We start from the raw sequence: 18,837 nt of genomic DNA, 5'->3' as shown, positions 1-18,837 counted from the left end.
CATTCCCGACACGTTAGAAGGGATGGTGCTCCATCTCGCTGAGCCCCTGCCTCTCTCTCTCCATGGCCAGATGAGCAACCTGGTGGCCTCTCAGATCATGAGCTACGCGGACGTGCCCTCGCGGGCCAGCGCCATCGAGAAGTGGGTGGCGGTGGCCGACATCTGCCGCTGCCTGCACAACTACAACGGCGTGCTGGAGATCACCTCGGCCCTCAACAGGAGTGCCATCTACAGGCTCAAGAAAACCTGGGCAAAGGTGTCCAAACAGGTGAGACGGACTCGGCCACGGCAGGTTCTTGTATTTGCTGCAATGCCCGTCGCTGGAAGGAGGGATGAATCTGACTCCGTGTTCTCAGAAGGCTAATTTGTTATTGTATGATACTATTTTATATTAAAGAATACTGTATACTAAACTATACTAAAGAATACAGAAAGGATACTTACAGAAGGCTAAAAACGCAATAAAGGAAACTTGTGACTCCTTCCAGAGTCGTGACACAGCCTGACCATAACTGGCCAATAAGTCAAAATAATTCGCCTGAAACCAATCAAAAACCACCTGTTGGTAAACAATCTCCAACCACATTCTAAAGCAGCAAAACACAGGAGAAGCAAATCAGATAATTATTGTTTTCATTTCTGTCTGAGGCTTCTCAGCTCCCCAGGAGAAAAATCCTGGGCAGAGAGATTTTTCAGAAAATATGACAGTGACTGTGGGGAGTTCTGATTCCATCACCTGCTGTGCCCAGGGGCTGAGATGGGGCTCCTCCTGTGAATATTTCTGCTTTTCCACCACCTGGGATGTAGGAAATGGAAAGACAGAAACTTCCATAGATACTGAAGTGTTTGAGTTGCAGCCTTGGAAGAAGCTTGGATTGATGAAAAAATAAAAGTACACAGACATTAAGCAGAAAAATGATAAACATGTTTTTCTATAGTTGTAAGTAAGAATATGCCTTCAGTAAGTGAGAAACTTCATTGGGTAAGATGGTGAAGGGTTTTATAGTATAGTAATGTAATTATATAGAGTAAACGAAGAGATTAGATATTATAATAGAAGCACATATGTGTACGTGTAATTATATATATAATTTTATTATTATATATATAAAATTATATGCAATTATTATATAATAATAATATATTATACATTATATTTATTATTATTTATTATACATAATATATAATAATATATAAAATAATATATTATTATATATTCATATATTATTTGCTATAGCATCTTATATATTAGATATTATAATATATAATATAATGATGTATAATATCAAGAAATAATATGTTCATAGTATATATTTATTATAATACATAATTATTATAAGTATATATATATAATTATATATCATTTTAATAGAATTGTATCCTATTGGATAAAGGCATTCATAGTGCAGCACAATTAAGTAAAGGTGATAGGTTAGAAAAACAAAAGAAACTTTCCATTGGATTAGAATGTTCTATATTGCATTGCAATGAAGAACTTGTAACTACCTTGAGCTGTGGTTTACTTCTTACTCCTCTAAAATCACACAACCTTTGAGGCTGATGTTTATCTGAGTAATAAATTGTTTTTAGCTCAACAGTAGTCCCATCCCTTCATTAAGGTGTTGATAACAGTGGGACTGGCATTTTCTGTCCAGGAATTTTGCATGTAGCTTTTTAAATCTGTGGGAGCAAAATCTTTTCAAGGTAATTGGAAGGTGCCAGATTCTATTTGGCCTGAATGGCTGAAATGTTCAAGTGAAATAAATTTAGATATTCTCTGATAGACACATCTGGTGGTTACAAGCTATGGTTAAAGTCTGGTCATGTGCCTAAAATAGGAACTGCCTGCGCAAAAAGCCTTTAGGAAGGTCAGGACCTCTCAAATTCCTGAGCTTTTCTACCCAATAAGAGACTGTTGATAAAAAAATCTTCTTTCTCACTTAGGAGCTCAAGTTTAGGTGCAGTGAACACCTCCTTTAAACCCTTACTGGCTGCTGAGAATGTCAGCAAAAACTGCCAGCCACAAAAACAAGACACACACATTTAAAAAAAGGCCTGTCAGGATGAAGATAATCCACTCTTTTATGTTCTGTGTTCTAAATGATTCAAAGAAATACAATTAAAATAAATTCTATCTGTAGCACCTTTTCCAGGCAGCTTTTTCTCAGTTGCTTCACAGCTGGTGCTACGTTCTTCTATTTAAAAATCTGTTTAAAATTCTTTCAGTACAAACTTTTATAAGTGAGTTTACCTCCCAACATTTTTATGGATAGAACAAGTTTGATTTTTAAACTTTTCAATTAAAAAATAAGAAACCAAACCCACAGCAGACTGATGTTGTGGCACAGTCCTCTGGTACCTGTTGGGAATGCAATCTGGGTTTTTCATCAGCCTGCCAAGTAGAAGAAAGTGACTCTGTCTACCTACAGCTCTCTCTTGATTGGAAATTCAGTTTCAAACAGGATGAATTTCTCATCGTTCTCTACACTCAAGTCTCAAGTCAGTAGCCTGAACAGGCTGAAAATCAAATTTATTTCACTTAAGAAGGAGCCGGGTTCTGGTGGTGCCCACTGACAGTGATTTGTGTAAGACATGAATAAATTCTCCTTTACATACTCAGCTTTTCTCTGGAACTTGGAGTCAAAATCAGCTCAGTGCAAGCTCCAAGGCAGGGATCACCCCTTGCTGTCACCAACCTCAGTAAATGCAGCTGAGCACCCTCAGCCACATGTAGGATCTGTAATGTTCTTGTGTGCACAGCAAACTGAATTCCAGACCATCAACGTAATAAATATGTGGGTTTTCCTCCACTTGCAGGGTAATATCACCATAAATACGGGTCCTGTATATCACTCATCATGCTGCCTAATCTCCATTTGCAGAAAGAGAGGAGGAACTGCAGTAGAGCTGAGTTCCTATTTCAGTAATGCCTGTTATACTACTCTTAGGAAATGGGGTGGGGATGGTAAGTGAATTACACCTTGGGTAGAATCTCATTCCAGTCATTTACATGCACCAGCAATGACATCTGAAATGCATTTCCTTCCCAGACAAAAGCACTCATGGACAAGCTTCAGAAGACTGTGTCATCTGAGGGAAGATTTAAAAACCTGAGAGAAATGCTCAAAAAGTAAGCCTCCCTACAGTGTACAACTGTGTTTTGTTATAAACAGTGGATAGTTCATGGTAAAGATTAATTGGCTGTGATTAGGCTTTAATTTTTTTTTTTTCCTAATAACCTTTTAAATTCTAGGTTGGTTCTATTTGGCAATATGGTTTTGCTGCATATGCTGTGATTTAATACCCCTGATGGGTAAACATAGTAGCTCCAGAGAATTACTGAAACAAATTAAACTATTTTTCTGTGTGAACATTCCCTGTTGGGGTTTCACTTACACTGATAAACTCTCTCAATAAGTGTAAAGCCAGCTTTATAAATTGAAGTTTTTATGAAAAACAGGATTGTTCTAGTTAAGAATTTTAGGGTTTGCTACTAAGCCTGTGTCAGGTCACAGACCCATTCCTATGACAGTAAATTATGATTCTGACAAAACATTATGAGAGGAACATAGAGATAGGACAAAGGCACAGGGATATTTCTTCTCCTGTGGCCTCCCAGCCTGCTGCAAAAACAGCCTGCTGCTTTTGTGCAGCAGTCCTTGAACATTGTTTTCTTTAATTGCTTTGCTGGATTGTGTTTGGCGTTCTGTAATTTTGGTACCCAGAATATTCCATGTCAAGTGTTCTGCAGTTTATGTAGAACTGATTTCAGCCATACAAAAACCTGGATTTTGGATGAGCTTTGTAATTGGGAGCAGGCTTTTCAGAATTGAGTGGCATAACTACCTCAAGTGATCTTGAGAGGAGCTGAGAACTGAACAGCCAGAATAATTAATGGTCTATTTTAAAGATGCCATTAATATTAGATATTGGGCAGAATGCATTCAATTTATCACAGGCAGATCAAACACAACTCAGGCAGAGCCAGAGGAGCTGTTTGTCCTGGAAAGGAATACAACCCACGGAGTAGAACTGGGCAAATTATAAAGAGTTTGTGCAAGTTAGAGAAAAATGCATTTGCAAATGTAGCTGCAGGCAAATAAGCTGGTTTGTTGGTTTACAGCTGTAACCCACCTGCTGTTCCCTACCTTGGGATGTACCTGACTGACCTGGCATTTATTGAGGAAGGAACACCCAACTTCACTGAGGAAGGCCTTGTGAATTTCTCCAAAATGAGAATGGTAATTTTCAGTTTCCCACATGCTTCGCCAACAGGTAGTTTAATTGCATGAGTTAATTATTGATTTCACTGCAACTCCTCTGAATTTACCTTTGGAGAAGCTGCTTTGGTGCTGTTCGCTAGAGGCAGCGTTGGGAGAGCAATTACTCGACCCAGTCTTCTATCCCCACCTTCTGGCAGGCTGGGTGCTTTCACGGGCTGAATTTGTCCCCGGTTCACTTTCTCAGAAAGGACAGCCAAAGCAGCTGCCTGGAGCTCGTGGTGGAGCAAGAAAAAGCTTTTTTTAAATAACCAGAATTACAGGAATGCAGTGATTCACCAGGAAGCAGTAATCACAATGTTCCTTTCAGAGTGTGCTCTGGTCTATCTGAAAAGCACTTTGAAGTTGATGTCTCTCCCAGTGCCATGTAATGCTGTTTTGTAACAGCTCCTCGGAGGGAGGCATGGAAATTTCTCCTCTAATCTCAGCTTAATGCCCATCTTAGGGCTGCACTCTGCAGCAGTCACTCGAGGCAAAGAATGGGGAGGTTTCATTGTGGGCAGAGTGTTTGCTCACTCAGGGCTGGCTGGGGAATAAATGTTTTCTTTGGGAAAGTGAAGTCCTGGGGAGCTGTTGGGAGATGATCTCTACCCTTCCCTTCTCCTGACAGAGGAGGAGTTAGCAGTGGCTAGCAGAGACAGAGGAAAGTCTTGTCAGGAATGAATTTTTGTGGCTGTAATTGACAGTGATCTCTACCTGGTCTACAAGTCAATAAATGTATAAGCTTCTATAATGAAGTTATATTTTTAAATATGTAAGTTGAAGTTATATATTTTTATATATATATATAAGTTGAATGGAATAATTTGGTGCAGAATTCTTGCTTTGTGCAGCTTAGCTGAAGCAGAGCTGTGCTTGAGCTGACACGCACCAGGTCTACAAGTCAATAAATGTATAAGCTTCTATAATGAAGTTATATTTTTAAATATGTAAGTTGAAGTTATATATTTATATATAAGTTGAATGGAATAATTTGGTGCAGAATTCTTGCTTTGTGTAGCTTAGCTGAAGCAGAGCTGTGCTTGAGCTGACACGCTTGTGTTCTTTTGAAAGATCTCGCACATCATCAGGGAAATCCGCCAGTTCCAGCAGACCTCCTACCGCATCGAGCACCAGCCGAAGGTGGGGCTCCTGCTGCTCCCGACATCAGGCTGTGGCAGCAGTGACCTGGGAGCCACAGCTGCCACTGAGAGCTCAGCCTGGCGTCTTCTGCTCCCACGCGTGGAGGAGAGGACAGACAGACAGACACACGGACGGGTCCTTGCGGTGGGGAGACCCCCACCCCGCAGGACCCCTTTGTCTGATGCCTTCTAAAGAAGTGTTTTGCTCCTTTGGGGGGGTCCATGGGGATTGCAGCCTTGGAGGGTGTGTGGGGTTCAGAGGGAGGTGTGTTCCCCCTGCCCTGAGATCCTGGGATGAGCGTCAGGAGGTGCCCCAAGCATCTGCTGGGGCATCCTGCAATTCCTTGTCCCTTTGCCCTTCTTGGGGGTGATGCTGGTCACCAAAGCTGGTCAGTGCCTTCACAGAAGGCTCATCTCAGACTCCAAAAGAGCAGTTTGGACTGAGGTAACCTGACAAAGGATTTGCTCATTCTTAAGAGGAATTAATCCTAATTAATTCTCGGGTACTGCAGGTGCATCTTCATGCCCGCAGCATTCCAAGCTGGGAACAACACAACGGACCCAAAATGTGCTGAAAGGGAAGGAAAGCTGCGAGGTTTCTGTGCCAGCTCATGCAGCCTGTCCCTCTGTGTTTCCCCACAGGTCACTCACTACCTGCTGGACAAGACCCTCATCATGGACGAGGACACCCTGTACGAGCTGTCCCTCAAGATCGAGCCGCGGCTCCCCGCCTGAGCCCTGCGCAGCCCTGCCCGCAGCTCTGGGATGGAGCCACGCCTGCCACCGCCCAAACACAGCCAGAGGCACTCCCACAGAGTGCCAGCTCTCGTTTCCAATAAGAGTCTCACAGCCTTTCCCTCTCAGGCAGCACAAACCTGTGTTGGAGGGGAAAGGCAAAGACCCTTCCTACCCGGCTTAAGCGATTTCTGCTTTGCAAAGATCATGTTTGGCAACTAGGGGCCATGATTTGCTGGAAAACAGGAGACTTTCCTGTGAACAGGCACTCACTGCAGCCATCTCAAGGGTACAGATTTAAATGGTGGTAATGGACTTAGGTGTGTTAGGATAAATAAGCAAAGTGAGGTGGCTGGGTTGATGGCTAACTATGTGTTCACTGAGGCAGTAATGGCTGTGGTGTTCTCATTGTGTTAATTTCATTGAAAAAGCAGGATTTTAGCACTCATCTGCTGCTTTGGAGTGATATTAAGACAGCATCTAGTAACTTCAGATCTGCAGTTGTTCAAAACACCTGCTGTACATTTCATGCTACTCATTACAAAACATTTTCTTCTTTAAATGTCTCATCAGCCTTTTCTAAGGTGACTGATTGTATCTATAAAAAGTACTTGTAAATATGTTTCTCATCAGTGAGAGTATTTGCAGCATGGGAAGCAAATGGACTGGTGGAATAGTTGTAAATAGTTGCCAGCTGGGAGGGTGAGGGACCCGGAGGAGTGGTGCAGGGGATGGGGAGCACACAGCTCTGGAAGGAAAAGGCACTTTATTTTCCTGCACCTCCTGCAGCTTCTCTGACCAGTCAGGCTACAGGGCACATTCTGGACACACTGTGCAGAGAAATACTTGTCTGTCTGGCAGCAGGTGGTGATCAGCAGTGAACACTTGGAGCTGCAGTGGCAGTTTTGTTTTACGTGGAATCAGTGGTGTGAAAGATGTCTTTTTTTGGGGGTTTATTTTGAGGGGTTTTTTTTGGGTTTTTTTTTTGTTCAGCCATTTGGCGATGACTTAGCTGTAAAACTGAAAGTGTCAGTGGCAAACGTTGAACGCCAGCAAACACAAAGTATGTATTTTTATCTGAGCTGGTAATTATCACTTGCTTTTGTTTGAGAAAATGTGCTATTTGTAAATGTTTTCAGAGCCTCTGCTTTTGTGACGTACCAGGTGGACAGATGTCATTTCTACAGTAGTTGTTGTACTTCTTGTATTTTCTTCATCAAGAGTGGCCTGTTGTATCTGCATGGGAAGTGAGCTCAAATGCTGTAAAGGGCATCATAGCATAAAACACAAGTGTTAGCACTGTCGAAAACAAAAATTGGCTGGAAAAGTGTCCTTACTTTTCCAATGATACTCAGCCAGTTGAAGAAATAGGGCTATATCACCGTATACCTCCCTTAAATCCTCTCAGGGAGACAGATGTTTAAAACAGATTGTGACTTAGGCCTATTTGATCTGACATCTCTCACACAGTCGTGATGCTTCTTAACGCTGGCGATGAAAAATGGACCTGCCTGGCTTGTGGTTTTTGTCTTTATTTGCACTTTAATTACATTGCTGGCCCAGCCCAGAGCTGCACAACGAGTTCCATTTGTTCTGTCTGAGTGTGAGCGCCAGCATCTACAAATGTACCTTAGCAACTGTACATTTCATTAAGGTCCTTCTCCGCAAGGACCATCTCCTTGTAAATAGCTGCATGGGGAGGTGTCGCAGGGACTGGAAAATTCCTCCATTAGAAAAGCAGACAGCAGGAGAGAAGGACATGCTAGGAACACTTTAAATAGTTCTGGCTGATGGTTGCTGTAGAAATGTTACTTATAGAAGCTTTTTGTTGTTAAAAAATGTGTTTGTTTCTTCTGACTAATGATTGACAAGAAGCTGATTGCATCCCAGTGCATGATATGAGGAGAAAAAAAAAAAAAGAGCATGGTTTACTTGGACCACAAAACCAACTGACTGTGGATTCTCTGTACAAAAGCAGTTACCATTCAGTAGTTCGATGAAACACTTTGAAGTAATGGAGCAGCAGGGAAAACGTGGTCCAAAAAGTGATTTCTTATGTTGTTTCTGTTGTTTCTTTGTTAACAAGGAAAACGTGTAACAGCGGTCAGTGTGAATGGGCATCTCTGTTGTACGCTGTGAAGTGCTGCTTTATCTGCCTGTACCCGGTTTTACCAAATCTCGATGTTCTTAGGGTTACAGGGTCCGAATGCTCGTCGTGCTCGTGTCAGGGTTCCTTGCTGTGCGCTTCTCACGCTGCTCCGTGCATCAGCGCTGGCTCGCAGGGCTGTGCTGCGCTCCTGCGGCCGTGCCCGCGGGGCTGAGCTGGAAATCGCTGCAAACCCCTCGGGGAAAGCACGTCCTGCTCCTATGCCAAAGGTTGCCTCTTGCCCCGGTGGCCGGTTTGGGTCAGAATCGGGAGAGTTGGATGCTTGATCCGTGTTCGTAGCAGCAGCAGCAGCAGCAGAATTGTTTAAAAAAATGTTATGGTCACAGTAATGTTTGACTTGCTGATGGCTTCACGTCGATGTTTTTGCTTGGGGATACAACGCTTTTGTTAAAGCACAGGGAGAAGCGAGGATGCGCCTGGTCGCCCACCGCCCTCGCCGGGGCTGCAGCAGTGAGCGCAGCTGGCAGCAGCTGTCCTGCAGCCCCCGCAGCCGGGCTGCGGGCTCGGCGCTGCCCTCGGAGCGGCCCGAGTGCCTCTGCCCGAGCCCCGCGTTGAGCTCCGGCAGCGCCCGCTCCGTGCGGGGCTCGCCCGGCGCTCGGAGGGGCGCATCCCGCTCCTGGCGCCGCTCCTCGCCTCCGCTGCTCCCGCCGAGGACTCTGTCTCTGGGCTCTCGCTGTCTCTGCGGTCCTTCAGGCCCCTTTCGGCCGCGGGAGCATCCCAGCCCCGCAATCTCCTGTTGCCTTCAGAGCCGCCAGCGTGCCCGGGGCTGCTGCGGGCGCGGCGGGCCGGGCGGCGATGGGGATAACGCGTTGTTTGCTCTGCCCGCGCCCGGAGCAGCACAGACACGGCGCCGGCAGCGGCCGAGAGCGCTGCCCGCACGCTGACACTGGGTTAGAGTTGCCTTCACCCCCAGCCTTCGCCCCTGCCCCAGCTGCTGTTAGTGACCGAGCGCTCACGGTGTCGGTGGAAAGCCGCAGAGTTTCAGTGGCAGTGTGTGTGTCCGTCCCTTCCCTTCCCTCCGGCTCGCCCTGTGAGAGGTGACAAGCGGCGCTGATCACTCGGAGTAAGGAGGAGGTCCCCGTCCTCTTTCTGCTTTCCTAGTTTTTAATACTGGTTATTGTTCTGTAGGGTAAAAAGGAACTTAATTATTTTAATTATTTATTAACTTAAACCGTGTTGATTTTGATTTCAGAACATGTTAATTATCCCAAATTTTCCCTTCATGTGTATTATTTATTTTAAGGGTTTTACAAAGACGTTGTTTTGTTTGTATGGACATTCAGTCTTTCATCCTTTCACTCTTAGCAACAACACTAAACCCTGATGATTTAAAACTCTCACCCCTTGTGGCATTTTTACCCGCTCATAATTTCACTCACCAAGGGCAAAACCCTTCAGACCTCATTCTGATAATACCTTAGGCTTCACCGAGAGCTTTTCATAAGTCTTTGGGGATCTGGCTCTCAGCTATTTGCCTGTTACAGTTTTTGCCTCCAAAGGTCAAATGTCTCTGTCTGTGTTGCTTCATGTCCAAAATGCTGCTCAGTGGTGGTTGTTCTGTTGTACCTGAGGTAGTCTCTGAAGTTCTGTTACCTAGGGCAGTAGATGTGTGTTTATTTGACAGATGTACCTGTATGGAACGTGTTGCTTAGTGCACAATCCAGATGTTTTTTGCATGTATTGCAACTTCTCTTCTGGCCCGAGGTTATTGCTTTGTATTGTTAGTAAGGCATACCAGGCAAGCTGTTGTGCCTGTGTGCTAATAAACATCCTTTTCTTTCCTGAGTTTCAAGAGTCCTCACTGGAATTTGTTACTTTACCCCTCGTCATGAAAAATCCAATCTACTCCTTCCGAACTACCGAGTCTTTTAGAAAAACAAGTCATTAAAGGGGAAAAAAAAGGGAAAATTTGGGGTCTGTAATGGGAAAGAATGGTTTGAATTACTGTGTTTTACTGTTCTTTTTCACTCACAATGCCTTGCATCACTGCCATGGGCATCACTGGTAATAACTGACATTGGGTTTGGACTTGGGTCTACACATCTCTTGCTTTCTCTGGGCTGCTGTCCTGCCCTGGATTTAAAAGAACAGTAAAAAAAGCACATTTTATACACAGAAAAGGCAGAAAACACAGTGGTTTGTGAGTAGGCCCTGACCCTCCTCTTGTGATACAGGAAAACAAGTCACATGGAGATAAAATGAGTTGCAAATTGAAGAAAATACTTGACAGAGGTTGGAAGTTCAAAACCAGGTCTCCAGCTGGTGTTACCTGCTTCAATCACTGGTTACAGCTCTTCTGCGCTGAACTCAGTAATTTCATGAAAACAGAAAGGTTCCTCTTGCACTTGTTTAAAGAATTAACATTTTAAATAAGTAAACAGCAATGGCATAGCAGGTCTGTGCAAGAAGGAGATACAGCAAGTGACATAATAAAATCAGCTTCTATTCAGTACTTTGTGACCTTGTGGCCACATCTTCTCCATTCTGCTTACATTTTTGGTGTTTCACATAAAAACTGAAATTAACTGAGAGAGCAACTTACCCTTGACGCTGTCGGCTACTGTCAATGGAAGAAAATAAATTATAATACTTCCCAAGCAGCCTTGTTTATAAGTGCTGCAGGATAATTTAATTTCAAGTTGTTTTCCCAACACTTCAAACCATACATTTCGCTTACGCCAAGCAGTTGGCTGATTTACACATTTATTTTAAGGCCATCGTTGTAGGATCACAGATTGGTTTGGGTGGGAAAGGACCTTAAATCCCACCCAAATCCACGGCAGGGACCCCTCCCAGTGTCCCAGTGCCCAGCCTGGCCTTGGGAATCCCATCCCAGCCCCTCCCAGGGTGAAGGCAGAGATGAGGATCTGACTCCGTGTTTCCAAAGGCTGATTTAGTATTTTATGAGATATATATATTACATTAAAACTGTACTAAAAGTATGGAAGAAAGGATTTCATCAGAAAGGCTCGAAAGGAAAGAAGTGGAATGATAATAAAATCTTGGGACTGACCAGAGAGCCTTAGACAACAGACTGTGATTGGCCATTAATTAGAAACAACCACAGGAGCCCAATCCCAGATGCACCTGTTGCATTCACAGCAGCAGATAATCAATGTTTGCATTTTGTTCCTTCTCAGGAGGAAAAATCCTAAGGAAAGAGTTTCCATAAAACATGTCTGGGACAAATAAGAGTGGTAAAGACTGAATAATGTCTTGAAGGCTACACCCCAGTATTCTGGCCCCACTCCTTAAAAGAAGGAAAATTAGAGAACACCACACTTTTGCTTGAAATTTCCAGTTTCAAAGAGGGCTGAAACAGTGCCTGGTGCTTGTTCCAGCTCCTGTGCAGGGCTTTGGCAGAGGTAGGGGCAGCAGAACCACTTCAAATTTGTTTTCTCAGAGGTGGCACCTCCACTGTGACACACTCTAGGCCGGGTGGATGGGCAAGAAACACCAACAGAATTATTGCTAAAAACTTATCTTCCATCACCCTACCCTCCCTGGAAGTTTATAGCATTGGGGACATATGTACATATCACATCTAGATCCTTGACCTGTTTCATGCAGAGTAAACCCAGAACTTTTCCAGACAGAAATGTCTTTTCCAACCTCTTATCAGCACCTCATATTCCATTTGAAATAGTAATATTTTGTTAATTCCATCTTGTTTGCTGTGATAGTTTCACATCCAATGGGAAAACCACCTGAAAACAGAGCACTTTTTTCCTTTTTTAACCATTCCTCCCTGGGTTTCCATGACAAAGAAATGCTGGAACACCGTGGTGGAAAGAGAAGGTGTCCAGAGTTCAAGATACCTGAACTCTGTGGTTCTCGGGACACCTTGTCAGCTGAGGTTTTCTGGTCACTGCTGGTTTGAATCCCCTGACAATCAACATCTCAAAACAGATTCACTTGTGTCTGCAATGCAGCTGGGGAAAAAAGGGAAGGGAAGGGAAGGGAAGGGAAGGGAAGGGAAGGGAAGGGAAGGGAAGGGAAGGGAAGGGAAGGGAAGGGAAGGGAAGGGAAGGGAAGGGAAGGGAAGGGAAGGGAAGGGAAGGGAAGGGAAGGGAAGGGAAGGGAAGGAAAGGAAAGGAAAAAAGAAAAGAAAAAAAAGGGGCCACTTTTTTGATTTTGGAGATTCCTGCTTTTCCAAAGGGTCATTTCCATGTGTAGCAAAACCTTTTCTCCTCCCTTTAGCCACAAAACACACTGCTAATTATAGACACCCTTTCCTCTAGTGGATGTCCTGTGAAGAGCAGCTTTAATGAGTTAAAAATAGCTGGGGTTATTTTTAAAACCTCGGTTGGGCCTTGTTGAGCTCTTTATTTAGTGGAGATGCATTATCACCTTGGGGAGGCTTTCTCTGGAGGAGTCACCAGTGTGGGACGGCGGCTCTGCCCCCTTGGCCAGCGTGGGCCCGTGGCTGGCACCAGGTGCTGGCTGTGCTCCCCAGCCCCTGTGTGGGGATGCAGGGCCTGGATCCCCCCAAAAAAGGGATTTTTCCCCAGCCTGAGCCCCCCCTGAGGCTGCACGGTGTAAGGGGATCTTGAGCATCCACAGTCACGAGGAATTCTCAGGGAGAGGTCAGGGTAACCCCTGGGTGTCAGCTGTGCTCGCTCTGCTCCTCTGCCTTACTCTGAATCCCAGGAATCTCAGAGCCCTGGAGCTGGAAAACCAGGAATTGCCATTACACTGAGGGACAGTCCAGCCTCCAGGACAGAAGGACATTGTGTCCAGGGGCCTTTTGCTGCTCTAATTTAGCAGAGCTCTGACTTTGGCTGCAGGAGAGACACTGATCTGTGTGTCCTTGCAAAGCTCGGCACGCACACAGCCCCCGCCAACCCCTAATTCCACACACAGGATTTGTGAGAAAGCTCAGCCCATCACTTCTGTCCTGACTCCTTTCACTGCTAATAAATTATGCCCTGCACACAGAAACTTGACTTCAAATAAATTCTCTTCTAAATCACTGTGGCTTCCAGAAGGGCCCTTCCACAAAACCTTTGCCTGGCAGGTGGCTGCCCTGTGCAGCAGCTCCCACACCAAACTCCAGGTGCTGTGCAGGGGCACAGGGATTGGTGGGAGCTGCAGCTGAATTAACCCCCAGCTCTGCTGCTTCCCCAGCACCAGCAAGGAAACCACAGCAGCTGGTAGGGAATTGTATTGGAGATGAAAATAGGGGGTTATTTATGGATGATCCTTGGCATCCCAACTGTTCCAGCAGCTGAGTTTCTCACTAAATAGACTACACACCAGCAGTAAAGCCAAACTATTTTTTAAGTATTAATGATATATTCTTCAGAAACCATTAGGGAACTTGCTAACAATGTTTTTCGCGGTGTTTGTGCTGTAAATTCACAGTATGGGCTTTGTTTGCATCTCCTGCTCTCTCAGGCTCTCAGCTGGAACCTGTGCATAATCCAGGCAGGCCCTTCATGCCCTGCCCTGCTCCCAGGGCAAGTCCTGCTCTGTTCAAGGCCTTCAGGAAAAAGAGGTGAAAAATGAAAAAGTAGCTGTGTGCCTCCATCACGAGCCATGCATTTCATTGCTATTACTATTTCCTTACTCATGCTTCCTCAAGAGATCCACAGTTGGTTTTTTCCTCTGTCAGCACCAGGAACACGCTGTGGAGTTGGTGGAGAGCTGGTGTGCCTAACCTGCTGTTTCCAGATGCATTGATCTGGAATGACTGCTTTGGTTTTAATTATTGAGGGTGTGCATGGCTCCCATGAGCCCAAGCCAGGCATGACATTTTGGGAGAGACATGTCTGTGCTTTGCAAAGTTTCAAAATTCTGAAATGCAGGTTTAGGAAAATCCTGTGAAAATTGAAAGAATATTAAATGTGGAAAAGGAAAATTAATTTTTTTTTTTAAAGCTGCACAGTGCTGGCCTCTGTGCTCCTCTATCAGCCTTGACACATGCTGAGCTCTGGTGGGAGCACAGCCAGGTTAGAGAAGCTGATTATTCTTTCATGGTTTCCAAACCATTGTGTGTTATTTCCTACTGTAATTCACTGCTACAGAGCTATAGAGATACAGCAATTCTAAATGCAATATAGCAATATAATAACAGTAATTCTACACGAGAGGCTTCAGAGGCCACTTCATGCTTCTCTGCCTTACAAACACTCAGGAATTAATGCCATGAATTAAAAAGTGAGGGGGAGGAAAAATGACCCCAAATTCCCTGCCCTGACCCATTCCCACTGGGACGGGAGTGAGCAATTCTGGCATTGCCCTGCCCTGGTGTCCCTCTGGGCAATTTTGGGCAGGACTGACCTTTCCCTTTCCCCTTCCCTCTCCCTTTCCCTTTCCCTTTCCCTTTCCCTTTCCCTTTCCCTTTCCCTTTCCCTTTCCCTTTCCCTTTCCCTTTCCCTTTCCCTTTCCCTTTCCCTTTTTCCCTTTCCCTTTCCCTTTTCCCCTTTCCCTTTCCCTTTTTCCCTTTCCTTTCCCTTTCCCTTTCCCTTTCCCTTTCCCTTTCCCTTTCCCTTTCCCTTTCCCTTTCCCTTTCCCTTTCCCTTTTCCCTTTCCCTTTCCCTTTCCCTTTCCCTTTTTCCCTTTCCCTTTCCCCTTTCCCTTTTTCTTTCCCTTTCCCTTTCCCTTTCCCTTTCCCTTTCCCTTTTTCCCTTTCCCTTTTTCCCTTTCCCTTTCCCTTTTTCTCTTTCCCTTTCCCTTTTTCCCTTTCCCTTTCCCTTTAACTTTCCCTTTCCCCTTCCCTCTCCCTTTCCCTTTCCCTTTCCCTTTCCCTTTCCCTTTCCCTTTCCCTTTCCCTTTCCCTTTCCCTTTCCCTTTCCCTTTCCCTTTTTCTTTCCCTTTCCCTTTCCCTTTCCCTTTCCCTTTCCCTTTCCCTTTTTCCCTTTCCCGTTTTCCCTTTCCCTTTCCCTTTCCCGTTTTCCCTTTCCCTTTTTCCCTTTCCCTTTCCCTTTTCCTTTTTCCCTTTCCCTTTCCCTTTTCCTTTTTCCCTTTCCCTTTCCCTTTTCCTTTTTCCCTTTCCCTTTCCCTTTCCCCTTTCCCTTCTGGCTGCTCCTGAGCAGCTCCTCAGCCTCCCTGCCCATGTCCATCTGTGTCCATCCCTGCCCGTGTCCGTCTGTCTGTCCGTGCACAGAGAGGCATTTGGGGGATGATGTTTGTGGAAAATGCCGATCACTTGTTTTTAAAATTTTAAAAGTTTAATAGAAATAAAATGGTTATGAATATAGTAATGCAATTAGAGTAATAATAATTTGGACTATTTGGATTAGGACAATATGAGACAGCAGAAACAAAGAGTTACAGACAGTCTGGGTGCCTCTTTCTGGGCAAAATAAGCCCAAAAAAAGACCCACGTGAACAGAGGATTAACCCTTAAAAGCAACAGCCTGTTGTATATTCATACACCTCATCATGATGCATAAATTCCATTCAAACACAGGATTCTGTCTGGGCACTGTCAGCTTCTTCCTCTGAGTCCTGAAGTGTCTCCATGGCTGAGCAAGGCAGGAATAAGTTCATTTCTCCTGATAATGGGGCAATAAATTCCCTTTCTCTGAAAGATTCAGGTGTCCTGTGGCTGCTGTCTCAGTGCGAGTCCTTTCTTTACAAAAAGTATTCTACATAGCACAGTTTCTATTTTAACATTTTGCTATAACCTAAAACTATATTTAACACACTACTTAAGAAAATTAATACAGCATAGCTTTCTAACATAACACAGAAAATATTCATTTTAATATTTGCCAAAAGCCAATCACCATACACACATTTTTCACGGTGTTGCTGCCACATCCTGCTGTCGCCCTCAAGGGCACCCCTGCCGGGCAAATGCCACTCACGTAACCCAGCTGGGCAGGATTGGCCCCTGCAGCAATTATTTTGGTTTGCTCACCTCCTCCTGCCCCTCTCAGATTTCCTGGGCTCCTGTGCGTGCCCAGCTCCAGCTCCCTTCACACTCTGGGCTCGCTGCAGGCAGCAGGACGTCCCTACCTCCAGCTCCAAGGTCAGTGACGCTGCACATATATTGCTTTTCTACCCTCAAACTGTAGTATTGCCAACGCGAGGGGTTGTTAAAAAGTGATTGAAAGCACCGCAGGATGGTGGTGTTCATTTGGTTGTAATTTATTGATTTGTGCAAGTACTTAGGTGCAGGGAAGTGTGTGCCAGCCCCCACTATGCAGCTGCTTCAAATAATCTAATGACAGAATTGTTAAGGTTTGGAAAAGACCTCTAGGACCATAAAGTCCAGACATTAATGCTGACCCTTAAGTAACAATTTTAGCTAAAGAAAGATAAGTCTCTTTGCAGATGTGTGACTAGTTCAGAGGAAATGTCTCTAACTACATGAGTTTTTTGTGGTTTTGATTGTAGCTCTCTGCACTGCGAAGATGAGAGGTTTATACTGCAAAATGGCACCAGATTGGCTCAGGAGGGTGAGCGGTGCCTGCACCTTGGCTGGGCTTTGGCAGGAGAATTTGGGCACCTGGGTCTCACCTGGTCGGGCCCGACCAGCCAGACCTTCAGCTGACAGGAACCCAAAGTCCTGGTGGCACCAAGGGGTTGGTGTCTGGCTGTGAAGAGTTGCCATGCCTGCTCCACCCACACACATCTGGCCACAGGTGCATAGTCTGGAATTTTATCCTTTTTTCTTCTTTCTTTTTTTTTCTTCTTTTTTTTCCCCCCCCTCCAAATTAGTAAGCCCTTGCAACCTTTTGCTGTCCCTCTGGAATGACGAGGAGGAAGAAACTGAGACGTGGTTGGTGTTTTTTGGTAGAAATGCTGCACGCTGTGATTAAGGCACTGCCAGAGCCATGCCTGCACTTGGTGCTGTTTCTGCACTTCGGAGGCTGCATCCCAAAGCCCGGATGAGTCAAAGGGGTTTGAGGGCGAGCGGGGAGAAACCGCAAACAAAAATCCCCAATATCGCATTTCGGGCTTGGCTGCTTTACTGTGTGTCGTGTTCTCTGAGCTGCAGGGCGATGCAGCAAACCAGGAGGGACGTAAACTGATTTCTGGGTGTCTAAAAATGGCCTCTGAGGCCAGCAGCGACTCGTGACAGTCGCTGCAGATGTTTCTGAGGCTCCAGAACCTTCCATGGACGGGCGGGGAGAAACTTTCCACTGCCCTCTGTAGGTTCAGCTGGAGCTGGGGATGGCTTGGAGGAATTGCTGCCCCAGTGGAAAAGGCCAGGCTCTCCGTGTGCACGTGGGACACAGGGATGGTCTGGCCGGGGGCTTTTGGGCTGGGATTTGGTTTTGCACACACACAAATGCAGAGCCCTCGGTGGGAACCTGAGCTGTGGCCCTGCCATTCCTCCCAAATGTCACTCAGCATCACATGGCGTGGCAATTAATACCACCCAGGACACGGCTCAAGTGTTTAATCTGCCTCTATTTCTAGAAATGTCACTGTAACCCTGGCACCTTCCTTCCCTCCGGGCGAGTGTGAAATACTGGGTGACCTATACCTGCTTACAAGCACCCATGGGGAGGGAGGAGCAGGAAACTTCCTCCTCAAGAGAGGTTCAAGAAAGTGAGGGATTAACAGGAAAAACACTTTTTAGTGTTGTTTTAAAAGAAATCTTAGAATTTAAAAGAATTATTAGAATATTAGCTTTTAATGTTATTTTAAAAAATATTTCTAATAATTTCTAATAGTTCTGCCAGAATTAGAAATATTAGAAGTTTTGAGGTTCCTGGGGTTCAAGCTGGAGTTACAAAGGAATATTCCACATGAAGTAACTCCTGAAATCCTTTAGGCTGAAGCAAAGTGAACATTTTCCAGGATAGAAATCCATTTTAATTTAGGTGAAAGGTACATTTTTGAGTTGAGTCTGTGGTTAGAAACCATAGTTATTTAGCCAGACTGCAAGGCCTAAGCTCGGTGAAGTTACTTCAGTGAAGGACAGAGAAAAAGGGGGGGAGACAGAAGATGATAGAGAGAGACAGGGACTGCTGTAAGGGCCCGTCAACCTGACCTTGGAATTTTTTCTGACAAAAAGGAACTAGTGGTAAAAGTCACAAGAAACCCATAAAAATGAATATGTATGAACCTATTGTGAAACTGTATGCAGATGTATTTGAGAGGGGGATAAAAAGGGACCTGAAGTTCTTCTGAGAACAGAGAGCCCGAACCAGCTAGCTGTGATTGGCCATTAATTAGAAACAACCACATGAGCCCAGTCACAGATGGCACAAAGGCATCCCCAGCAGGAGTTTGGGACAGAGCAGGCTGAGATAAAAGGGAGAAATGCACAAGGCAAGCCCTGCAAGCATTTTGGCAGGCTCATGTCGCTATAGGACACGAAATAAGACAAGTGCACACAGCGCTGTTCTCAAGGTGAAGGAAAAAAGGGAACTTTATTTCCTGACTCCAACATTTACAGATTTCCAAGAGTGGCAGTGGATTGGAGGGTGACAGTGCCACCTCTCCAATGACACTGCACAAACCAACAGTCCATCAACTCTCTCCTCCTCCATAAAGAATGAAAAAAAATGAGTTATTTACAGAAAGTGTGTGAGAAAGTTCACTACAAGAATGCTTTGGAGAAAGAGTTTTT

The 18,837-nt window shown here is 45.0% G+C and overlaps 2 protein-coding genes across 7 annotated transcripts in view; both read left to right on the top strand.

Annotated features, from left to right (window-relative positions):
- The window catches only part of RASGRF2 (Ras protein specific guanine nucleotide releasing factor 2), a 128,285-nt gene extending 118,197 nt beyond the window's left edge, over nucleotides 1-10,088 (top strand). For all 6 annotated transcript variants that reach the window (XM_074532303.1, XM_074532302.1, XM_074532301.1 and 3 more), the window contains exons 23-27: nucleotides 71-268; nucleotides 3,051-3,130; nucleotides 4,124-4,241; nucleotides 5,334-5,402; nucleotides 6,044-10,088. In XM_074532303.1, coding sequence (XP_074388404.1) covers nucleotides 71-268; nucleotides 3,051-3,130; nucleotides 4,124-4,241; nucleotides 5,334-5,402; nucleotides 6,044-6,136 — 558 coding nt within the window. In that variant the 3' untranslated portion in view covers nucleotides 6,137-10,088. The remainder of the gene's footprint in view (nucleotides 1-70; nucleotides 269-3,050; nucleotides 3,131-4,123; nucleotides 4,242-5,333; nucleotides 5,403-6,043) is intronic.
- A 6,048-nt stretch (nucleotides 10,089-16,136) lies between these two features.
- The window catches only part of CKMT2 (creatine kinase, mitochondrial 2), a 33,711-nt gene continuing 31,010 nt past the window's right edge, over nucleotides 16,137-18,837 (top strand). The window contains exon 1 of the mRNA XM_074532633.1: nucleotides 16,137-16,281. The gene's annotated coding sequence lies outside the window, so the exon portion shown is untranslated. The remainder of the gene's footprint in view (nucleotides 16,282-18,837) is intronic.

This window comes from Zonotrichia albicollis, chromosome Z, assembly GCF_047830755.1.
Source record: "Zonotrichia albicollis isolate bZonAlb1 chromosome Z, bZonAlb1.hap1, whole genome shotgun sequence".
Lineage (NCBI taxonomy): Eukaryota > Metazoa > Chordata > Aves > Passeriformes > Passerellidae > Zonotrichia > Zonotrichia albicollis.
Note: the sequence above shows the minus strand (reverse complement) of the source record. Positions and strands in the feature narration are given on the sequence as shown.